Below are 25,115 nucleotides of genomic sequence, written 5' to 3'. Positions count from 1 at the left end.
AGAAATAGCAGCACCAACAAAAGTGAAAATATAGCCAGAAGTTGACTTTAAATCATCTACATAACCACCAAAATCTGAATCTGAATAACCAACAACTTAAAGATTGTTGACATGCTTATACACAAGCATAAAACTATTTGTTCTTTGCAAATCTCTCAAAACTTTCTTGGCTGCAACCCAATGATCATGGCCAGGATCAAATAAATATCTCTTAAGAACATCGACCATGAAAGCAATATCAGGTCTAGTGCAAACCTAAGCATACATCAAACTCCCTACTGCACTTGCATATGGGATATTCTTCATTGCTTCTCTTTTTAAGTCGTTCTTAGGACAATGTTGCTTAGTAAATTTGTCCCTTTCAGAATAGGAACGAAACCAGCTTTACACAAATCTATGTTGAACCTTTTGAGCACACGAGTAATGTAAGCTTCTTGAGGTAAGCCAAGAACTTTTCGATTCCTGTCACGATGGATCTCAATCCCCAAAACATAGAATGCCTCTCCAAGATCTTTCATATCAAAATTGGAAGACGGAATTTTTTTTTTTTTTTTGTCTCATTTAGTAATGACAAATCACTGCTGGCAAGTAAAATATCGTCTACATAAAGAACAAGAAAAATATGATGACTCCCACTGATCTTCATATAAATACACTAGTCAAACTTGTTCTCGATGAAACCCAACAGTGTCACAACCTTATTAAACTTCAAGTACCACTGGTGAGATGCCTGTTTGAGACTATAAATGGTTCATTTCAATTTGCAAACCAAATTGTCATTTCCATTTTCCTCGAAGCCTTCAGATTGAGAGATAAAAAATTTGCTCACTCAATTCTCCATTCAGAACAATAGTTTTAACATCCATTTGATGCAACTCTAAATCAAAATGCGCAACTAAGGTCATAATAATTCTGAATGAATCTTTAGTAGAAACAGGTGAGAAAGTTTCAGTGTAATCAATACCTTCTCTTTGAGTAAAGCCTTTAGCCACTAAACGTGCTTTAAACCTTTCAATCTGTCCCTTTTTATCCCTTTTAGCCTTTAAAATCCACTTACAACCTATTGGTTTAAAACCATCAGGTAATAAAACTAGCTCCCATACACCATTTTTCTTCATGGAGTCGATCTCATCATCCGTAGCTGCTAACCATTTTGAAGATTGTGGACTATTAAGTGCTTCACTAAAAGTGACAGGATCCACAAAATGATCAATATCATATTCTCCTTCTCCAAGATAAACAAAATTATCATGACACTTTGTTGACTTCTTTTGTCTCTGAGATCTTCTTAGAGGAGGTACTTCTGGAATAACTTCTCTTTGTTGATCATTGTTTTGAATAACATCTTCCACAACTGGAATTTCTTCAATAACCGGATTCTCATTAACAATAGGAGCTTCATCATTAATAGGCCCTTCATCAATAATAGGACCTTCATCATCTTCGATATCGGGAGCAATATATTCATCAACAATGGGAGCATTACCAACTGGAGTAGGATGGAGACTACTATTATCATCTCTTGAAAATGACATAGGAATACAAATTCCTTTAGATGACTCCCCCATTTCAAGAGATGTTGAAGGAATTTTTTCAGCAACATCAAATTCCAGAAATTTAGCAGTCTGAGATTCAACAATTCGCGTACCACGAGTGGGACAGTAAAAGCGATAGCCTTTTGAGCGCATTGGATAACCAATGAAATAACAGCGATTTGTTCTCGGATTTAACTTTTTCAAATTAGGATCATAAATCTGTACTTCAGCTGGACAATCCCATACACGAAGATGATTCAGACTAGGCTTCCGCCCAGTCCACAACTCAAAAGGGGTCTTGGGAACAGATTTATGGGAACATGATTTAAAATATAAGTTGCAGTCATAAGTGCTTCACCCCATAAAAACTCTGGAAGATTTGTTCTACTCATCATGCTTCTCACCATATCCATGAGAGTGCGATTTCTCCTTTCAGCAACGCCATTTTGCTCAGGTGAACCAGGCATAGTGTATTGAACAACTATACCATTTTCTTGTAAGTACTCTGCAAAAGGCCCCATGTGTTGTCCAGATTCTGTATAACGACCATAATATTCTCCTCCACGATCAGAATGAACAACTTTGATGACTCTTCCTAATTGTTTCTCAACCTCATTTCGAAAAATTTTGAGTTTATCAAGGGCGTCAGATTTTTCTTTAATTAAATAGGTGAATCCATAACGAGAAAAGTCATTGATAAAAGTGATAAAATACTAGTTTCTGCACAACGTGGTGGAATAAGGACCACTGATGTCAGTGTGGATAATTTCCAATAAAGATTGACTGCGGTTTGCAGTCTTCTTTCTTGTTTTAGTCAATTTTCCACGAGTACAATCAACACAAGTATCCCAATCAGAAGCATCAAGAGGAGGAAGTATTTTAGCTAGAAGGAATCGATCATTTTTGTTTAGAAATATGACCCGATATATCGTGCCATAATAATAAGGATGTTATTTTAATATAAGATTTCTTACCCACAATATTCACAGCATTGAAAAAGGAAGCTAAGGAAATCAATGATAATTTGAGAAGAATATTAGAGTAAAAACATTTTCCAATTATTCGGAGTCAAACATAATGTTAACACTATAATTGGTAAAACGAAAAAGAAAATTATTGTTTAACTAAACGCGGAAGCGAAACTGAATTACTTTAAAAGTAAGAATCAAGAAAGTACTGTTCAAAACAATCTGAACACTAAACTGTAATTCAAGAATAAATATGCCAACATAGATAACATCATTGCTAACATAAGTGCCACTTTAAGCTTTGACTCCTTCTCACTTATCTTCTTGAAATCCCTTAGCCTCTGGTTGTGGTTGTTTCTCTTCATATTTTCTTTATCCTTTGTTGGGCTTGAGTTGAGAAACAAAGTGAGAAGACTCATTCTTTTCATTTTGTTAGCTTGCTTGTTTCAGCTACACACTGAGAATTTAGATCACTAAAACTCCATGTTTTATTATAAGTGTTGTAGGCTGTCTTGATAAGGCTGAAAGAGGCAGGAAGTTCATGAAGAACTTGAAGAATAGTGTAAAAGTCGGGATGAGAAATATTATGATCTTTCAACTCGGACTGAAGAATAATAATTTTTAAAATAAAATCTAGCACTCCTTTGATTTATCAAACTGAATGGTTGTCATTTTATCCATAAGATGTCCAGCTTCAGCGTTTTCACCAGTGTCATATAATTTTTCTACAGCATTGAAAAAATCTTTGGCATTTGTAGTGTCTTGCAAACCACTCAATAGATGTTCAGGAATGGATCTTTTCATAGTAAGAAGACTAAGTCGACTTGACTTTTCCCATTGTGCATGATGAGTTCTCTCGGCGGTACATGGAGTCGATAAGTTCGAGGTTTTTCTTCTCGTAGGCACAAGTCCATATCCATTATGCCTAAAGTAAATTCCACATCTCGTTTCCATGTCTTGTAGTTGGAAGCATTCAAAATATGGATGGAAGCATTATTGTTGTTCACAGAAAAGGAGACTGAAAAAATTCAAAAATTAAAACTTGAATAAGCAATATGAGCAATGTATTAGAAAATATTGTAGAATCAACTGGTCATTATAAACTCCCCTTTGGGGTGAGAATATAACACACACATGATCTACCTTCATGAAGTTAACAACAAAGAAAAAAATACATATCATTTAAGAATTTTATTACCTTTGGGCAAATAAATTTCTTAAAAATATGTATTAATTCAAGCAAAAAAATAATAATAAATTTATATATTTAAATTATTACCTTTGGGCAAATAATTAAAATATATACATTTAATATTAACTCACTTCATGGAATGTGAACTAATATATGTAAATACTACCTTTGGGCAAGTAATTACACATATAGTCAACCAAAAATATAATATTTTCTTCAACATGTGAAATTTGGTGATAAAACAATCATTGAAAATTAATAATTTTCAACCAAATTTCCAAAAGAGATATATAATTGTTTTTATTATATTGATAAGCAAAAAATAAAGTGTCCACCATAACACATTATTTTTGTATCAAACAATCAAGTTTTATAACTTTAGAACAACAAATAATTAAAAGATGTGAAATAAAGAATATTGGTGGAGATTACATAGTCAAGACAAATTAAATAAGAGAGTGACTATGTTTTATGGAACGAGAAGAAACTCAAAAAATTTTCTATGATTGACAAATTTCGAAAAATTATCAAAAAATATTTTTAATAATTTTTAACTACATAATTATCATTAAAATAATAATAATTATTAAACGGAGTCAAAAAATTAATTAAAAATCATAGAAAAATCAGAAATTAAATTCTAATAACGCTGAAAAAAAAAATCGTCGAAAACGGACCTCCCAGCCGGCCCCACGCGCCCCCACGCGCCGCCTGCGCGAGTGGGCTTCGCGGCTGGGAGTTGTCTTCTTCCTCCAGCACTGCAGATGGGTCTGAAAGCGGGTCACGCGACCCGGTTCCTCCGATTCGGGTCTGCAACAGTTTTCAGGCCAAAAATTCGTCGAAAAGTGGGGATTTTGGATGGGTTTCGATCGGGATTGAATTTCTAATTGATCTACGCTACTAATTTCGGGTATTAAAGGTTAAATCTCTAGATTTCATGGCTAAAAAACAATCCCAAAATTGAAGAACACAAAAGAAAAAAAAATTGTAATGCTAACCTTAGTTATATCCGAAATTAATTATGTAGGAACATTGATAAACAATTAATTATGAGAAATCTATTATCAATTTTAGATCAAAAACAATAAAATCAAAATACACAATTATAATTTCACATTATAATCATATAAACCCTAAAACTTTAAAATTAAAATTCTCTTAATATAGACTATGAATTCAAACATATAATATATCAATTGAAAGAGAATTTAACGATCAATAAAACCCCTAAAGTTTTAAGATTTATAAACAAAAAATTGCACATAAAATAATAACGAAATTGATGTGAAATTATGGATAATTAACATATACAAATTAATTATACTAATTATAGGTTCTAAATCATATACAATAGGCAATCTGATACCACATGTTAGATAAATTAACAATTAACCCAAGATCTATTTGTATATAACATAGAACACAATAATAAGATATAATAATTAGGTATGTGTACCTGATTGATCCATAGCAATTATCTCTAATTAATCCACAGCAGTTACTCCAATTTGATAGTGCAATACTATCAACTAAGTCTTCCTCCCTAGATCTCTAAATCAGAAGCAGTTTATTTTCTCTGATTATCAAAAGGTATACAATTGTGATGAGACAATATGTATTTATAGAGTTAGGGAGGGGACTTAGCTACAAAACCCTAGTTGGTGGGCTCGCTCATCAAAGGCTTCAGTCAACTAGAAAAGCCCACACTTCTGCTTCACCTAGACTTTACTCACAGATGCTAAGCCCATTAACAATTGATCACCAACAACATGGGCTAACACAGCAAAGAACTATCCAATCAACCCAAGTTTTAATAAAACCAATTAAATATAATGTAAGCCCAAATAAAAGTCTAACAGATGCAGCCACATAGACATCCCCACTATCATAACCATCACTGAGATTAACATTATGATAGTCATTCTTGTTCTTTTTGTGTTTGTTTGAATCTTCTTGATGATCTGAATTAGGTTTCCTCCACTTCTCCTGTAGAAGTAGCATTCTCTTTTAAAATTTCTAAGTTTTTCACAGTGATAGCACCCATTAGGATCTTTAGGACTTTTAGAGTTTGATCTTCCTTTGTTATGATGGTTGTTTCCTTTGTAAGATCCCCTACTTTGGCTCCTTCCTCTATTTTTCCAAGGTTTCTTCTGACTTGGTCTTCCCCTTCTTAGGTTCAAATCTCCCTTAAAAACTGCCAGGTCTTTCCACTTTAATTTCTAAATCCTTGAATTTCAATGCTGAGATTACTTCTTCAAGAGTGATCTCTGTTCTTCCATACTTTATTGTATTCTTAACTTCCCTGTCAGTTGTTGGCAAAGAGTTGAGAATTATTATTGCTTGATTCTCATCACTCAAAGCTTCATTTTCCCCTGAGTTAGCCAACTCAATGTGCAATCTTAAGAACTCATCTAAGTTTTATTCAGAGTCTTTGAATGACTCATTTTGAATTCAAAGATTCTCTCTCCTTCAAATAAATCTTGTTGATTAGAGACTTCTTTTTAAAACTGTTCCTCCAATTTCTTCTAGATCTTAGCAAGTGCGTCCTCCTTATCAACCAATATGATTATAGAATCAGAAAGATTAAAAATTATTAAACTAGTTGTTATTTCAAGCAATTCCTCCTGGTCAGGCATTGTAGTATTTGCTAGCCATTAAATAAGATCACTTAGGACTTTTGGTAATTTGTTCTAGGCAAGTAAGGCTATGATTTTCTTCCTCTATATTTGATAATTCGTTGAACCATCGAATCTATCAATGTCCATTTTAATAGAACCCATAGTTATTGTGTAAAGAATTATATCAAGAATATAAAGATTTAGGTTCTAGAAATATCTTGATATTAATCTTGTAGATGTGTAAAAATAAAATGTTATTCTTGATGTTTTGAATTTCCCTGTTCGTTCCTTGATTTTCTTCCCTGATTTCTGTTGTAGCTTTCTTGCAAAGAATGGCTCTGATACCACTGTAGGAAATGACACTGTTGTCCCTACACACAACCGAAACTAAATCAAGTTTCCAAGGTCAATCTTGACCTTTAAGCTCTGAGTTAAACACACTTTTGACTCCAATCAAAACATATCGTTTTGATCTCTTCCAACCCCTAACAGAAAAATTGAGATATATACAAAACCAAAACACACACAACACATAGAGAAAACCTTAGCAGAGCTTTGAGTTTCTTCTTCAGAAGCTCGAAGTCTGCATCAACCTGATAAATAGGCTAAACAACTCCACCCAGATCAAAAATATCCACACACACACACACAAACAATCGTGAATTAAAAATGAATAAAGATCAGAGAAAGAAACCACCATAGTTATAAAGATTTCCCAAATGATTTTGATGGGTACTTCCTCTTTTGAGCTCTCCTCAAAAGCAAGGCTCGTTTCCACTATTAGATCTTTAAAGATCAGTTGGTTATAACAATGGATTCCAAATCACAAGTATCGATTGGTAATCCTTAGATTTACAAGTAATTCTTTTTCCCTCTCTCTGTGTTTATCTCTTTCTCATTGTGTTTCTCTTCTTTTGCATGTATCACCTGAGAATGGATCTCCAAGCCTTACCCCTAGGGCTCCAAAGCTTAGCACAATAAGCTTTTCCTCTTCCTTTCTAATCTCTTAGTCTCCTTATTTTCGTTTCTTGTATTTATAGCAGTAATAGCTTAGGTGAGCAAGCATGAAAGCTAGTTGCAATAGTTTAACAAACTTTGCAACTAATTTTGGTTATGCTTGAGAGTTAAGTCTGAAGGCCACTTTCTGATGTAAAGTTTCTGTCTTGTTTTAATTTTGTTGTAACTATAAGGATAGTATATGTGGGGATTTAATCCAACATTACTAAATTCCAACAGATACCAACATGAGATTCGTAGCCATTTGGTCTCTGGTTAACTTTTACTAGAGTTAATTATAAACTTGGTATCAAGAGAGTGTAAAACAAATTTTTCGTTTCTTAGAACCGAAAGAAATTGAATCTCCTCCAAGACTAAACACCTAATTAGTGGTCGAGAGGCTATCTCTCGTACCCCTATCTAACTTGCATCACAATTTTTAAGTTTCTTGGAAAACTTTAAATATTAAAAGCTTAATTTAGTAGTCCTTTGAAGAGACCCCTAATAATCACTATCACTTTGCTGAAATTGTATATGGAAGAATTCTGCCATTGATTCGATAAAACAAGTTAAAAATGAAACAAGACTAAAGATAGAAGAAAAAAAAAGTACATATGAAGATGAAAATGAACTAAAGAAAACGAGAAAAAGAGCCTTATTAAACAATATATATATATATTTTTTTTTAGAAAACACTATTATTATTATTGAATAGAATCCATTACAATAACAGAGTGGATTGGAGATGGTATTTCCTCCAACCAAGACCAATTATTATCCAATCGAAGAGCAAATCTAGCTAATTCGTGAGCCGCTTTATTGGCATCACGCTTTACATGATAAACTAGAACTCTAGGAAAAGAGGACAATAAAAGAGATATGTCAGCAACAAGATCATAAAAATTAGAAACATAACCCCTCTGAGAGTGTTTATTGATCGCATTTGCAAAAATGAGAGAATTTGTTTCAATATAATCCATTTGCAGCCCAAGTTGAAGCGCCCACTGCAGACTGTGTAGAAGAGCAGTAGCCTCCATCTCACGAACAGAACAACGACCAATCAGAGGTTTGGATAAGGCGCCTACAACATCACCAAAATAGTCACGCACAACATCCCCAATACCAATGACAGAACCTTCGTCATTAAACGCAACGTCGATATTAAGTTTATATGATCCAGTAGGAGGCAGTGCCCATACACTAGAAGCTTGAGGATGACTGCCCTGAGGGGCTGTAGCAGGTGCATTATCAAAATTATTGCAGCTAGAATCCATGGAAACCTGCTTGGCATGGGCCAATAAAAATTGTTGTACATACATGTCAACAAAGGAGCATATTACCCCAGTAGGTTTTGGCTTAGAGCCATGAATTTCCTTATTGCGTTCTGTCCAAATGCACCACATAAGGCAAAGGATTTTAGCCAATACATCATTCTGTTTCACTGTAGCAATAGATGAGAAAATCTCAAAGCCATTCATTCTAGAGATCAAAGGATTCGGACTAAAAACATGGGCAAGAGACCACACTTGTTGTGCTCTGGTGCAGAAAAAAAGAGCATGACCTGAGGACTCACGCGGACAATTGCAAAGGGAGCAGGAGGCCACAACAGAAATTTTGCGATGCATAAGATTGACCTGTGTAGGAAGAGCATCATTGATAACCCTCCAGGCGAATATTTTGACTTTCTTAGGCAATTTGAGAGCCCACAATCGATTCCACCAGCCATGATTTAGATCAGAAGTAGAGGACTCATTAATTTTATCCAATTGCACAGCCAAATGGTAGCCCGACTTCACGGTGTAAGATCCAAAATCAGAATGATGCCAAATCAACCGATCCTCTCTAGAGTTGGGGCTGATCGAAAGAGAAAGAATTCGATCAATATCTATTTGGCCAAAATGCTGTCTCAGTAAATTAAGATCCCACTGCCTATCATGAGTGATATAATGCTCTATACTAAAATCGACATCACCACAGAAAGTATAAGGACGAAAGGAAGTATTTCCAGGCAACCAAGGATCTGAAGCACATTTGACAGAATTTCCATTCCCTATTTTCCACCTTAAACCTTTAATCAAGAGATCGCGACCATCACAGATGCTTTGCCAAGTGAGAGAAGGCAATGAATCCTTTGAGGCATTGAGAAAATTCCAATTTTTAAAATAACGGGCCTTCAGAACTCTAGTTAAGAGAGAGTGAGGATCTTCCAAAATTTTCCAAGCTTGTTTGGCTAAGAGAGCTTGATTGAAATGGATAAAAGAACGAAAACCCATACCTCCTTCAGCTTTGGGCATAATAAATTCCATTTTTTTCCAGTGGATCTTTGATTTATTAGTACTAGAGCCCCACCAAAAATTTGCCATCATGGATTCCAATTGGCGACAGAACTTCTTTGGAAGACTAAAACAACTCATAGCATAAGTTGGAATCGATTGAACTACGACTTTGAGTAACACCTCACGGCCGCCAATAGAGAAAAGTTTAGCATGCCAAGAGTTCATAAGTTTCCAGATACGATCTTTAATGTTACTAAACAGCTCAGATTTATCTCTTCCAGCATAAGATGGCAGTCCCAGATATTTTTCATGAAGATCACAAATAGGCATTCCTAGCACAGTATGGAATCGATTTTTTAGCGCAGCATCAGCATTCGGAGAGAAAGACATAACTGTCTTATCTGTATTAAGCAGCTGACCCGAAGCACGGTGATATACATCCAGCACTCGACTGATGGCTTGACAAGAAGATTCATTAGCATGACAGAAAAGCAAGCTATCATCAGCAAATAATAAGTGAGAAACCGAAGGCGCACCCCGAGAAATAGATAACCCCTTAAAAGTACCATTCTGCTCTTCTAATCGTAATAAAGCAGAGAGACCTTCCGAGCATATGAGAAAGAGATAAGGGGAGAGGGGATCCCCTTGCCTCAAGCCTCGTTGTGGAGTAACCAAACCTTTTATAACACAATTAATATTAAAGGAGAGAGTTGAAGAAGAAACACATCTCATAACAAGCTCAACCCAATTCTCATGGAAACCCATTTTAAGCATAACCGCCTTCAAGAAATGCCATTCAACTCGGTCAAAGGCCTTGCTCATATCTAATTTTAAAGCAGCATAACTTTGTCGTCCTCTCTTTTTATTCTTGAGCCAATGAACCAACTCAAAGGCTAGGAGAACATTATCAGTGATAAGCCTTCCCGGTAGAAAGGCACTCTGATTTTGTGAAATAGCCACCGGTAAAAAAATTTTGAAACGACCCACAATGGCTTTGGATACCAGATTATATAGCACAGAGCATAAGCTAATCGGTCGAAAATCACTTAATTGTTGAGGTTGGTCTACCTTCAGAATGAGGGTGATGAGAGCGGCATTAATATCCTTCATATCCGCCCCTTCATTCAAAATCTTCAAGAAACTAGCAGTTACCATAGGGCCAACCACATCCCAATGTTGTTGAAAGAACATAGCAGACATACCATCCATACCAGGCGATTTATCAGGAGCCATAGATTTTAAAGCCTCATCCACATCCAAACTGGTAAAATCCTTAAGTAAAAGATCATTCATATCCTCAGTAATAGAAGTATTAATAGCTTCCAGAATAATGTTCAAAGCATCAAAATCAGTATTATTTGAAGCAACAGTTGTGAAAAAAAGAGAGAAGCTTCATCAGCAAAATCTTGATCCGAATAGAGAATTCTTCCATCACTAGCACATAAAGATTTAATCTTGTTGTTATTAAATCTAGCCTTAGCTCTTGAATGGAAAAAATTTGTATTTGCATAACCGCTTCAACCAATCCACTCGCGCCCTTTGTTGCCAATAAAGTTCTTCCTTCTTAAGAAAATCATCTAAGACTTTCTCAACTTCCAAAATTTGATCGTACTGAGCAGGAGAAGTTACCTGACTGTTATGCGAAGCTGCGGCTTTTTTCTGGGCATTGTTAATATTGTGTTTCATCTGCCCAAACTTGTTGTGGTGCCATGACTGGAGAGCTGTAGTACACAAAGAAATATTCTCAAGAAGAATAGTCATAGGATCCTCGGACAAACCAGTTTTCCAGTTGTTAATAATTATCTGTCGGCAATCAGCATCCTTCAGCTAGAACTGTTCAAAATAGAACCTGCTGCGATTTCTAGCAGCAGCCCGATCTCTGTTAGGAAGAGAGACATTAAATTCAATAGCTCTATGATCCGAGCTATAATAATCAAGATGGTTGATATGATTCTCAAGAAAAATGTCCTTCCACTCTCCATTTGTAAAACCACGATCAAGTCTCTCTTTAACCAATAAACCATTATAGTTCTTATTGGTCCAAGTAAATTTATCCCCCATAAAGTCCAGTGGTGTCACATTACAGTCATCTATTGTTTTCCTGAACTCTTCCATCAATTGTTCTCTTCTCAAAGGACCACCTTCTTTATCATCATTAGATAAAAACTCATTGAAATCACCCATTATCAACCAAGGATCCACAAAAGAGGAGGGAGCCAAAGAACGCAACAAATTCCAAGTATGAATTCTTTCGTTTTGTTTCGGGGGAGCCATAGAAAGCAGTAAAGTGAAACCGAGGCCAACAATCGTACGAAACAAAAACATCGAAATGATTCATTGAGAAGGAATTTAGAGATACATCAACATGATCTTTCCATAACAATAATAAACCCCCACTTAAACCTTGCCTAGGAACTTCCAAACCATTGCTAAAATTAAGAACATTGCGAACCCGATTAATAGAATTACAAACTAATTTTGATTCCATAATAAAAAGAACATGCGGACACTGCTGTTTAACGAGCAGTTTGAGGTGTCTGAACGCTGAAGGGTTGCCCAAACCCCTCGCATTCCAACTAATGATCTTCATGGCTCCTTGCGGGGCTGCTTATCCGCAACCTCCGCTGAAAAAAAAATGAATTATTTTCATTAGAATCCGACTGGGCATCAGAAACTTGCTGAGCACAAAATTCATTAAAAGTGTTGTCGCCAGTGTTGTTGTTGCGGAAACGTTTCAGAATACTTCTGAGATTTCCAGGATCTACATGTCTCTTGAAGGTCTTAGTTAAGGTAGTTCCATCGAGAATAACTTCATCAGTCATAATGGCTTTGCCTTTGACCTTAAAAGAAGTGATTGTAGAATCACTAAACAGAGTAGTTAAACCAGGACCATTAACTACATCCGAGGGTGGATAAGTGGCAAAAACATTTACTTGAGAAGCAGAGTTAGGATGACTTTGGGTGTGCTTGTTGCTGGAAGTGGGGATATCTGCAGGGGTTGTGGGAAAAGCTAAGGATAAACTTTGGAAAAAAGAAGGAAATGGCTGAGGAAGCTCAGGTATTGGCTCAGGTGTTTGGTGGGAATGGTTAGATTTATGGCTATTTTCCGTCTCAGTGAGAGAGGAAGGGTGAGGGTCAGTAGTAATGGCACGAATTTGGTGAGTATTATTAGGAGGGATGGTTGCAGTAATAGATTTCCTTGCAACACGGGTAAGAAAAGGTTAACCTTGGCAGTTGAAAATCGATGCGGTAACGGTCATAGCCAGTAACAGGGAGTTTGTCCCCCATCATAGAGGGGCCATATGGGAGATCAGGATCAAGACCAGCATCCACCAATTCCATAAAACCAGTACACTTCTCAAACGGATGCTCAATTCGACCACAGTGGAAACAAAAAATAGGGAGGCTCTCATAACGAAACTCAATCCAATGTTCATCCCTAACCTTAGGAAGGTTCACCAATTTGCCTCTCATTAGAGGATGAGAGATATCAAGCTTCACCCTGATGCGAATAAAAGACCCCCAACCTTCATAGAGAAAATCCTCAAAAACATCTATATATTCCCCAATCCATTCACCCACCTTCCGTGCCAATACTCTGGATTTATTGAGAAAAGGCAAACGATGAATTTGCACCCAGAATTGCACCTTGGACAGATCTTCTGGTACAACATTTTAAAGTTGCTTCGGAGAGTGAATCAAAATAAGATGATTGAAATAGTGCCAAGGTTCGCGATTGATAATCCTGAATTTGTCTCCTACACAACCAATAGTTAGTAAAAATAAATTGGAAAGCATTTCAGAAACAACTACCGGAAAACGACATTTGTTGCTCCGAAATTCCCCCATCTTCTTAGTGAAAGTTTGTGGGTTGAAGGTTGTGGATAAACATCTCGCCACAAGGAAAAAACGAGGCTCTGCAAGTTCCGCAGCAAGATCAGCTTCCGATAAAGAGTGAACTGTTCTTTCTTTTTCAGACAGCACCAGGCTCGACTCCATATTGTGCAGAATAGAATCCATAAAATTAGCAAGAACAGAGAAAGTATACAAAAAGCGCAGGAATAGAGAAAAGAGGCTGCGTTGTTTTTCATTTATAGTCCCATTGATCAAAGAGCTGAGATGAGAGGTCGTGTAATCATGGCACACGATACCGCCGAAGACGGGCTGAAGGGATGAACTGGAAAACATGGAGAAACTGTCGAGGAAGACGAAGGCAAACATGTAACTGCTACAGAGAAAAATTGAACCCCGCTCGGACACTTATTAAACAATATATATACACCTTAGAGTTGATATGCATCATGAGAATTTAACTATAATATTTTCTTCTTGTGATTATTTATTTATCTTGAATTGATAGATGGAAGAGCATGAAATTGAAGTGAGAACAACTAAAGATAATACAACTTGTATCATCTATAAAGCAAAAGATGGATCATGGAAGATATTTCTCAATTAAAAGTCATTAACAACCAAAACAGCAAGCAAGATGTATTAAGCTAACCTTAATTTCCATCGGCCTAGTCCACTACAAAAGCCCAATCTTGAAATAAATGGAAACTATAGATACTGGGCTGCTCTTTTCAATCAAAAGCCCAAAGTTCACACGTTTGTGTTAAAATACTAAAATGATTCATATCGAAACACAGAGCTAGAAATTATTACGGTGAAACTATCAACCTCAATAGCAGTGACTTTGTCCAAACCATGATCCTTCATTCAGAGCCGGCCCACTGGCCCATTTCACATGATATAGGAAAATGGGGAAAAGTTTACGAAAATACGGGGAGACGGAGATTTTTATTTATTAGGGAAATTTACATGGTATACTAACTTTTGCTATTTCTTTACAAAAATACTGCCATGTGGTATTTTTTACTTTTTTACTGTATTTTCTTGTAAGTTTCATACTGCAGTATACTGTTAAAAGTTTTCACTAGTGTTTTACTGGTGTTCTATTGTTGTTTTGAGCTGTTCTGCTTTGTGTTTTATTAGTGTTTTATAAAAATACAGTATTTTTGTAAAAATTTCCGTGTGACAGTATTTTTGTAAAACTTAACCCAAATTCCAGTATTTTTGTAAGTTTCTCTATTTTTACTGTACCAAGTTTACTAAAATACTATATTAAAGTTTCAAAATAAAAAAGAGAAAGAAGAGAAAGAAAGATGGAATAAAAATTCACATAGGGCCAATCTCTTTCCAATGATTATTGGGGTAAGTTAAAAAATACCACTTTTATTAATCAATTAATCAAATTTATTTCTAATTTTATATTTAATTGAAACATACCTCTTAATATATGTATTGTACCCAAAATATCCTGACATAAGAGAGTCACATGGAGAGTATTTTGAAGTGACAGGGGTAAAATTGGTACAATATTTAAAAAAAAAAAAGAGGTAAAAATGATAGACTTTAAAAAAGAGGGTAAAAATAAAAGAGGACAATATAAAAATGGTATAGAGTGTAATTTTCTCATGAGGTATTTTACTTATAGTGCATCCGATCTGTACTTAGTGCGGATTTCTTATTTTAGATCCAATCCAATCTGCATATAAACTCAAATCCAATTCGCACAAGTGCGGATTGGATCGTTTATTTTGAATTTGTTATTTTTTTTTTTTTTTTTTTGAAGAAAAGTCATCAATTTTATTAATTGCAATCATTCATGATTACATGAAGCAACTCAGTAGACACATCGTTGCTAGAAAGAGTACGATCAGCAATAGGAAGCTCGAGCAAACGAGTGAGCGACACTATTAGCAGACCGTTTAACAAAATTAACAGAAACACCACACAATTGTTTTAGAAACTCTTTACAATCCGATATAATACTCCCAAAATAAGAAAGTAAGGGAAGATTACTCCGAATTGCTTGGACAACATTTAGACAATCGGTTTCAACAATTGTTCCAATCCAACCCTTCTTTTTGATCCAGCTGAAGGCCTCTCGAACTCCCATGGCCTCTGCCAGTTCAGGCTGCACTATCCCTGCACGACAGCTTGTTAAAGCTTCCAGCATCTCCCCTGCTGCATTTCTTGCCACACACACGAAGCTGTAAACACCATTGCTGTCAAAAATTGCAGCATCCGTGTTGATTTTAATGGTGGGAGCAGTCGGCTTTTGCCATTTTTCCAAGCCATCTGCCTCAGTAAAAAAGCCGGGGGTAGGAACTAAAGCCTTATCCTGTGCTTGAGACCAATTAGCAAGAGTAGTTTGTGCAAGAAAAGTTACATTAGCAGCTGTAGAACTCTTATCAGACCAAACCAAATCATTTCTAGTTTTCCATAAGGCCCAACAAGTCATGGCAATGCTAATTCTAGTGGCCTCCTCCACTCTGTTGAACAATTTTTCCAACCAACCAGCAAAAGAAACAACACCATGAACATTCCAATCAAGACTTGCATGCTCCCAGCAGCTTTGAGCAAACATACAGTCAACCAAGCAATGAAAGGGAGATTCAGGTGCTGCAACACACCTAGGACAGAGGTTGTCGACTTGCACATGTCTAGATTGCAATCTAGTTTTTGTCGGAAGACATTCTGAAGCCGCACGCCATAAAAGATCTTTGACCTTGGGAGGAACACGAAGTTTCCAAATACCATTCCAAACCGGAGAGCTATTCGGTTGAGAACCCCTCTCTTTACGAACTTGAAGGGACTTGTACGCTGATTTTACTGTGAAATGCCCAGTTTTTTCCAAACACCAATACCAAGTGTCGTCTATTCGACTTGAAGATAAAGGAATACTAAGTATTAAACTAGCATCCCGGTTATTAAACAGATCAAGAACCAAGTCAACATCCCATGAACATTACCCAGAAATCATCAACTAATTAACACATTGACCCAACAAGGCCGGGTGAGTAGAGGTTACTTTTGGATTATCATCATCCGGCAGCCAAGCATCAAGAAGAACACTCATCGAAGATCCATTGCCAATTCGACGTCTAACCCCTTCTCGAACCACATCCTAAGCTTCAAAAATACTACGCCAGACAAAATTTGGGTTGCCTCCTAGTTCTGCCGAGAGAAAGTCACTAGACTTGTAGTAACGGGCTTTGAAAATTCTGCCCACCAAAGAATGTGGCTGACACAAGAGACGCCACCCTTGTTTGCTCAGCAAACTGATATTAAAATCACGAAGGAAAAAATTATATGTATAAAGAAATATTGAATTTTTTTATAAATTATATTTTCTTTGTAAATAAAAATAGAATATACATGTGATCTACTATATTTTGAAATATATTTGATTATTTGTGTCATATGTATTAGAATTTTAAATTATTATTTTTTACCTTAAAATATTAATAATATATAATTTTTTTTTTAAATATATATAAATATGTGTGAATTGAATTGAATCTGTTACTTTTATATGTCAATCAATATCCAATTTGTACAAGTACAAATTTTAAATTTTCCAATCAAATCCGCACAAATATAAATATCTGTACTTTGCGAATTAAATTGTACAGATTAAATTAAATTAAATATTTTATAAATGCCCCTACTAAGCATGTTTACATTAAGAAAATAAATACATTAAAGAGTTACAAAATTAGATAACTTTGAATTATTTTCAAAATAAAAAGTATTTGTATGAAAAAAAAAAAAACAGAGAAACAATTCCACTTTTTTTCCACTCTTTATAAATAAGGAGTATGTTGCCACATGTGTGTAAAGTTGCCCTTTTATTAGTGAGCAATTGTGAAAAAGTTGGTCTTTACAAAAAAAATTGTGAAAAGTTGGGCTCGTGGGCTTTCTTCCCTTTTGTAATAGAAAAAATTAGATTGTATATCTAATTTATTTTATTTATTTTAATTTTTATCTCTATTTTTATATATTTTTTTTTAGATATACTCACTTTTATGGATGATGTCCCATTAGACCCCTTAAGTTAATGTAAATTATATGCTAGACTTAAGTAGAGAGTGAGGGTATATTAGACAATCCACTCAAAAAGTGGGTATATTTTAATAAAAAAAATAATATAAAGGTATTTTTGATTAATGGATACATAAAAGAAGTATTTTTCAATTTATCCCTAAAAATTAAAGCATATTATGATAGTGATAAATTTATGTTTATTTTAGAAAGAACATTTAAGTTTTTTTTTTTTTTTCATTTTTTTTTTCCTTTTTTTTTTTGAATAAGAACCATCTTTTTTTTTTTTTTTAAAGCAACCAAATTTTTAATTTAAACGCAGAATATACTTACACAAATACTAGGGCTGTTCATATAAATTGGAAAATTGCAGTTTAAATTTGGACTGCAATAATTTGAACCACTGTAGACCGTAACCGGAGAAACCGTTTTTTGTGGTTTGATTAATCCAGACCGTTTACGGCGTAATGGTTCAGTTGTGCTTCGTAATAAATAGTTAACGGTTAAACCAGAACGGACTATTTATAATAAATAATTGATTTATATATATATTTTTTTTTATACATGACTATATGTATAATTTTGAACTTTTTTATGTTAAGTTTTTATTGCGTGAATTTTAGATTTTTATGTTATGTTTGACTTTTGAGAATGTTTTTATATTATTTTTTATACGTTATAGATCTATTACTTATCATGTTCAATATATATTTTAAAAATAAAATTAAAAATTTAGTTAAAATAGTACAATTAGTTAAAAAATATGAATAATTATAAATTCCACTTAAACTGTAGTTTCGAATCAAACCAAAATATTCGTAATAGTTTGGTTTGGTTTGGTTTGGTTTGAGAAATTTATTGAACTGATTTAGTTTCCAATATTCAAAAAATCGTTATACTAATTTGGTTCAAAAATTATAAAAATTCGAACCAAACCAATTTGTGAAACAATCTAAAATGCACAATATTTATAGTTGTAATAATTCTTAAATGTATATTAATTAAAGCAACATCAACGTGGTCTCCCCTATCCCCCTTAGCGACTCACTATTACTAATCATATGCATATGAAAATATTATAAAAGAATTGAAGTTAAAATACAGAATAAATTTTAATCAAGATGAAAAAAAAATCATTATATGACATATATTTTTCTCTTTCATATTTTCCAACTCCAAGTAAGTAATGTAGATATTTTGGAAGGAAATGTAGAAAGAATGGCCTTAATCAACTTTCTTATCCACTTTCCAGCAAAAAGAAAGAAAAAAGAAAAGTCTTACCAACTTTCTCTCATCTGTTTTCTAAAAAAGGAAGACTAACTTTAATTAAATGTTCTGGCATAATTTGATTAAGTAATAACCTTTTTGTGAAAGCAAACATAGAATCACTTTTGCTGCTTTTTTTTTTTTTTTAATTAATGTTTCTCTATGTTGTTAATCATCTTAGTTTATAATTCAATGAACCCTAATATGAATAATAATAATAATAATAAAGGGAGTAAAGAGTGTACAAGTATAATTTTGTTTTGGGTTCCTAAGTTTTATGGGAAACTCTTTTTAAGTGAATTGTTTTGATTTTGAGTATGAAACCATAAAAGAGGTTCATGTACCTTACACATGTGAGAATAAACATAGAGTATCTAGGAGTAAAGAGTGGCACGTGACAGCCAGCAAGGGAACCCATGTGGGATTAGGATTTGGACCCACAAACAACTCCTCCTCATATGTATTGGAAATCAAAAGAGGGTCAAAAAAAAAAAAAAATATCTAGTGCCATAAGAGAAAATTGTCCATATATAATCCATTTATATAAATTATATATAAATATATATCAACCAACATGCATTAAAAAAAACTCAGACAAGCCCATACCCCTTTTCCCATTTTTATAATCCACTTTGGAAACATGCTAAGTAATAATGACATTGCAAGGTACAAGCAACATGAACAACAAAATCTTATATAAAATATCCCACTAAAATAAATAATACCAAAAAAAAAAAAAAAAAAACCCTAAAAACATATATATATATCATTAATTTAATTAGATAGCCTATATGCTTTTATAGCAAAGGAAATCATCATCACAATGCAACACACTATTTTACTTATATCAACTAATTTAAAAAAAAAAAAAATCAAAATGACCCCCCAAAAACAAAAAACAACACACATTACATGTAGGGGAAATATTACTATTGCCCCATGTATGGTACAAAATATGAAGTAATTTTTTTTGTTCTTTTTTTTTTTCTTTTCTAAATTTTCTTTTAATTCTTCAATGAAGATGGTGCGGTGGGGCGGAGGCGGCTGTGGCGTTTCCCGGGGGAACGGCGGGTTTGCATTGGTAGCACTTGGCAAAGAGTCCAAACGAGTCGATTTGCCTAACGAAATTCGTGACACTAGCCCATCCACCGAACCCAAATCCAACCACGAACACCCAAACCACAATGAAGGCATTGAGAACATACATTGCAGTCCAGCTTGGCATAAAGAATGGAGGCTTCTCTGCTGCGTTCTGTTTTTTTTTTAAAAAAAAAAATTTACAAACAAACTAGTTAGATCTCATGAAAATGTGACCAAAAAATAATTTAATTTAACATAACATATCATAACATGACACCTCTAAAGTTAATTTTAGAATATTCATATGTTTTATTTTATTTAAAAGGACAAGGTTGAAAGAGAGTCAAATCAGCCAGCTCATTGGACACAATACATGACTCTGTAGTGTATAACTAAACGAAAAGGACTCTTCACCTATCTCACACAATCTCTTCTCCTAAACATTACAAATTACCAAAATACCCTTTAAAAAATAAGATAAATTACCACATGTCCCCACCAACCACACCCCAATAGACCACTTTTATCTCTTTATTACTTACACACACAAATAAAATATAAGAATGTCAATGTTGACATATATTTTTTTTTTCTTTACCTGGCGAGCTGAGGCTGTTCTATAAGTGAGCATATGAGCTAGAGATGGGATAATGTAGACAGTGAAGCTGACGAGTAGAGCCCCAACAGCTGAATTAATGGGCCCAAAGAAAGGAAATATAATGGCCAAAAACCATATTGGTATCACAACTGGCAACCTAGCCAAAGCCCTCAAACATATGCTTTTTGTGTCATGCATCCCTATCACCTTCTCCCACACAAAGTACAATGGGGTACATGCGAAGCCAAATGTGATAAACTGCACATACATGAAACATAAAATTCATTCAATTAATTCAATTCATTCCCCTAGTTCTTACTGTGTTGAGTGTTGTTATATATAGATTGAAAAAAGAAACAAGAAAAGGCAAACCTGATGAATAAGCATTAGGATAACAGCAGCATCTCGAAAACCATTCTTGGGGAGAAGACTAAAGGCATTGGAATGGTTAAGGAGTTCATCACCAAATGCCCAATAAACACATGCAGCTGAAGGAAGTGTGAGTGTGAAAACATATAGAGTTGCTAACAAATATATGTACTTGAACTTTTGAGGCTTCCACATGGCATGCATAATTTCCCTGAAATAACATATAAAATGTGTAATAAATATTAATCCAATAATGCCCAAATGTCATTTTTCTTTCTCCAGCTACTATAGTATGATGGAGAAATTATATGGTGTGAAGTAAAAGACAAAAGAAACTAATGAATTTTTAATCAACTGATGTGTTAGTTATTTATATTTGTTTTAATTAAATAAAAATAATTGGACCAGTTCTTTATTACTGTATAAATTTTCCAATAGAAGTGGAGATATATAGTTAGATATATATAGATTGAGATGAGAAGTTGTTTTCTAAGTAAACAAAAAGTAAGAGTTTTGCATTATATATAATTTTGTCTGTGGGTCTCGAACACTGAAATTGGCCGGCAAAAGCTGCTAACAGAAGCCGCGTAGAAACAAACCAAATTATTTTTCTCTTTTCTAAATTATTTGTTTATTTATTTTAATTAATTAATTAATTAATAATAGTAAAAAAGAGATCATAACAATTATTACAAAGAACAAAAAAGCTTACACTGTTACGGCATGGCCACCAAAGGTGTAAAGTATATTAGTGGCTCCGGTAAAATAAAGGACAGGCTTAGTAGGAGCTGAGTGTTGGACTCCCTCAACCTATAAAATACACCAAATTCCATTCACTTCAAAACTTAACTTTTTAACATTTATTTAAAAAGATAAAAGTTGGGTTCAGAAAAAAGACCATAATAATGGCTTTAAGATCCCAAACAAGAGATATTATATATGTGTATTTATTTACCTGACCGTGTACAAGAGCAGCTATAGCTAAATACCAAGCAGTGTAAGTGGTCATTCCAAGACCAAGAAAAGACCAAATTCTGTAGTTATGGAAAGAGGGAACGAACACTGTTGTGGCACAACAAGCTCCAAAGATATAAGTCCATGTCCTCTTGTCTAGATTGTCGTTGATGTAGTAAATGTTACTGTTTCAAATTCAAAAAAAGATTAGATTTTGACAAAAACCCAGATGTTAATTTTCCTTATTTAATACTAAAAACAGAGAAAGGAAGAATTTTTTTGAACCTTGCACAAGCTATGAGTTGGATTACAGATCCAAAGAGAAGAAAAGTACAGTTGAAAGCAAGTCCCAAGGCCTTCCAGATTGGACCCAACAACCCATCAAGCACTTCAAACCACTGTGTCGTTTCAAACAATGTTAGTGTCGTTTTGAGATTTTTGGGCTTAAATGGATTATATAAAGATAGATAATTACAAACCTGTATGACATGGTTCTTGAAGCTAGCATTTTCTTTCTCCTTTCTGCTTCTGTATTCAACATAGAGTACACTGATCAAATAAGCAGTCCAACTTCCAACAAGTCCATAAAATATCTGAAGAACAATCCCAGAGACCATTCCCAGTTGAGAGAATGAGTATGGCAATGTTAAGAGAACCTGAGCAACCTGTAACCAAATTGTGAGGAAGAAATTAGTAACACACGGCAAGTGTTTGATAATATGTTTGAATGGTAATTTTATTTTTTATTTTTTTCTTACTTGATTGGAAGCACAACTGAACCAAGCGTCCCAGGCAGAACCACCATGCCAGAGAAAATTCTTGACATTGAACATTGATTGATTCTCTTCTTCTTTTGATCCTTCTTCTTTGGCTTGTTGATCATGGCTATCAACCTCACTGAAGTTAGAGACTATGGCTTCCTCTGCTTGCTTCTGAGGCAACATTGTTTTTTGATCACTTAAGGCAACCGTCTAAAGCTTTGGTAGATCTAAATTACATAAAAGACAGTTAATGAGACAAAATAATCAATAAAAAATAAAAAAACGCAACCCCAGAAAACGAAAGCCAATAAGACCCCAGATCCAAATACCAGAAATTCTTTTCACAGATATATAAAAAATGAAAACCCTCCACAGAAATCCAAAAGGAAAAGGATAAAAACTTGGAAAAACCAAAAGGGGTTATAGTCTAAATTCTAAAACATGTTTTAAACAAAAGAAAGATGACCAGAAATGAACTCTTTCTTACAAACTATATAGTAATATACCTTGTCTGAACTCTGAAATGTCACTTTCTTTCTAGTGAAGAGAAGAAAGCAAAGTGAATGAAACCTGGATCTTTCACTCTATTCCAAGCAAAAATGATCTTAATTTTCGGCCTTGACTTTGATTTGTCAACTTTTATCAATGTATAATTTTCCCCACCTAGTTTTCAGAATGATAAAACTAGTGTAGCAGCAGTAGTAGTAGTAATATTAGAGAGAGTGAGAAAAAGCAGACAGAGTCATACAGTTGTGGCAGAGTGAGAAAAAGAGAGAGTCATGAAATCCATTACAGAATTTGGTACAGAGTGCATAAGACATAAATTTATATAAATATATATATATATTTATATTAATGGGCTTAAATGCGTCGAAATAATTGCAATATTCAAAAACAAATCTCTATGCCTAGTCTTCTTAAAGATCCCACTTTTAATGCACCACGAAAATCTCTGCTCTGGCCGAAACCAAAGACGGCGAGACCTGAAAAGCTGGAACAAATTTTGAAGATGGAAAAGAAAAAGAAAGACCCTTTTGAGCTCTTATTCAACTGAATATATTAGATATATATATAGTAACTAAAGAGTGATGACTCTTGCTTTTATCGAAGAAGAAGAAGAGAAGAAGAAAAAGTTGAGAGAGATGAAACTCAAATTCTCTGTATTCCAATTCCAATTCCAATTCCAATTCGATTCTTGGGATATCAATCTTAAGTGACAGAGAATTTTGAGTTCAAAGTGGAAGGAAGAGAAGGTTGTTTTCTAATCAGTAGTAAGGACCAAATTTATACAATAGACCTTCTCTTTTATAGAACTCAAAAGCAACCGCTTCAACGGCTCTGATTACATAATTTCTTTATTTTAATTTTTATATATTTTTTTTATTTAAAGAAAACGACTTTTTATTTGGATAAAATTACAGTAAGTATCAGTAGTAGTAACAGTAACTAACTACTTTGTTTTCTATAAATATTAAAAAAAAAAAAAAACCCGGACGGATCCAAATCTTAGTCAATAATAATTTTAGAAAATTATTAATAATTTTCATTTTTGGATTGAAATTGTTAATTTAATTGATCGAGGCTCCATCAACCTCCTTCCTGTCCCCCAACTAAAGGAAAAGATGCCAATCCCACGCGTTAAGATTCTTCCATACATGTAAAACAGCTGTAACAGTTTGGAATTTGTACGTGATATCCGAGAGCGTTATATACACGCGCTGTTTCAGAGAGTAGAATCAACAGTCCCCAATGATAGATACGATAGGATTTTTTATCGTGGGCCGTCTAACCCAGCGAACCGGCTATTATGGAGGCCCATTATGAGTTTTTCCTATTTTTATTTTTTTACGAATTCAGCTCGGCGCATTCGTTGAATAGCGAGCCGAGCTAAGCCGAGCTGAGCTGAGCCATAATGACCCCCCGCCACGCCGTGTTTCCGCACGCTTTAAAAGAAAACACGCGCGCAATGAAGCGTTACCCCACTTTCCCGCCGAGTCATCATATTGAAAGATGCTCTTTAATCGAACGGCTCAGACTAACCCATTATCGGAGACTGGCTCCACTTCCATCACTTCCCACTTTATAATTTAGTTTATCCTAGGATTCATTTTTATTTGTTCTTAATTAATTAAATTAGTACTCATAAAATCCATATTAAGGATTTAATTAATGACATATATTATGATAAAATTATTTTTTTTTTTTACCAAAAGGAAAACTTAAGATGTATGTGTAAATAATTAGTAATTAGTAGCATCATATATATATAAATTGATTTAATAATAAGAATAAATCTTTAGGAATTAGGAGGATTTTTTTCGCCATGCTTTTCAATAAGTAAAAATTTTAACGTATTAATATGATTTAAATTAGTTAATTATTAGTTTATGATGTAATTATTACTCGAACTGTTTTGTCACAATTTTAGGAGGACCTTTACTCTTTATGTAATAATGCTTGTTTCTCTAAATAATTCTCTTTTCTTTTCTTACTATTAGAAAAACGAAGGCCCATGATTCAATTCAATTATGAACACTATATATAAAATTTTACTGGCCAAATTAGTCGAAACTTTTTTGTTGTCACCTTAATAAATAAAGTGAAGGAAAATA

General features: G+C 34.2%; 2 protein-coding genes across 2 annotated transcripts; both read right to left on the bottom strand.

The window, feature by feature from the left end:
• Positions 1-8,013: 8,013 nt before the first annotated feature.
• Positions 8,014-11,769, bottom strand: LOC115696311 (uncharacterized). Its single transcript, XM_030623217.1, has 3 exons — positions 11,482-11,769; positions 11,099-11,388; positions 8,014-10,975 (listed from the first exon to the last, which is right to left on the bottom strand). Exons 1-3 carry the CDS (start codon positions 11,767-11,769, stop codon positions 8,014-8,016), a joined length of 3,540 nt encoding a protein of 1,179 aa, XP_030479077.1.
• Positions 11,770-19,334: 7,565 nt separating this feature from the next.
• Positions 19,335-23,790, bottom strand: LOC115697129 (auxin transporter-like protein 2). The gene is made up of 9 exons (XM_030624044.2): positions 23,010-23,790; positions 22,501-22,730; positions 22,222-22,407; positions 22,028-22,140; positions 21,744-21,927; positions 21,501-21,598; positions 20,792-20,999; positions 20,420-20,677; positions 19,335-19,993 (listed from the first exon to the last, which is right to left on the bottom strand). The coding sequence occupies exons 2-9, from the start codon at positions 22,684-22,686 to the stop codon at positions 19,754-19,756; spliced, it is 1,473 nt and encodes a 490-aa protein (XP_030479904.1). The 5' UTR covers positions 22,687-22,730; positions 23,010-23,790; the 3' UTR covers positions 19,335-19,753.
• Between the last annotated feature and the right edge of the window lie 1,325 nt (positions 23,791-25,115).

This window comes from Cannabis sativa, chromosome 7 (assembly GCF_029168945.1).
Source record: "Cannabis sativa cultivar Pink pepper isolate KNU-18-1 chromosome 7, ASM2916894v1, whole genome shotgun sequence".
In the NCBI taxonomy this organism is placed as follows: Eukaryota; Viridiplantae; Streptophyta; class Magnoliopsida; order Rosales; family Cannabaceae; genus Cannabis; species Cannabis sativa.
Note: the sequence above shows the minus strand (reverse complement) of the source record. Positions and strands in the feature narration are given on the sequence as shown.

Excerpts from the sequence above, each read along its gene's own strand:
- LOC115696311 (XM_030623217.1), bottom strand. The coding sequence starts at position 11,769 with ATGGGTGATTTCAATGAGTTTTTATCTAATGATGATAAAGAAGGTGGT. Across the intron at positions 11,389-11,481 it reads ATAGAGCTATTGAATTTAAT|ATAATTATTAACAACTGGAA; the intron begins GTCTCTCTTCCT and ends GATTGCCGACAG. Across the intron at positions 10,976-11,098 it reads CGAGTGGATTGGTTGAAGCG|CTTCTCTCTTTTTTTCACAA; the intron begins GTTATGCAAATA and ends TTGCTGATGAAG.
- LOC115697129 (XM_030624044.2), bottom strand. The coding sequence starts at position 22,686 with ATGTTGCCTCAGAAGCAAGCAGAGGAAGCCATAGTCTCTAACTTCAGT. Across the intron at positions 21,928-22,027 it reads CAACTCATAGCTTGTGCAAG|TAACATTTACTACATCAACG; the intron begins GTTCAAAAAAAT and ends AATTTGAAACAG. Across the intron at positions 21,599-21,743 it reads CTGCTCTTGTACACGGTCAG|GTTGAGGGAGTCCAACACTC; the intron begins GTAAATAAATAC and ends TGTATTTTATAG.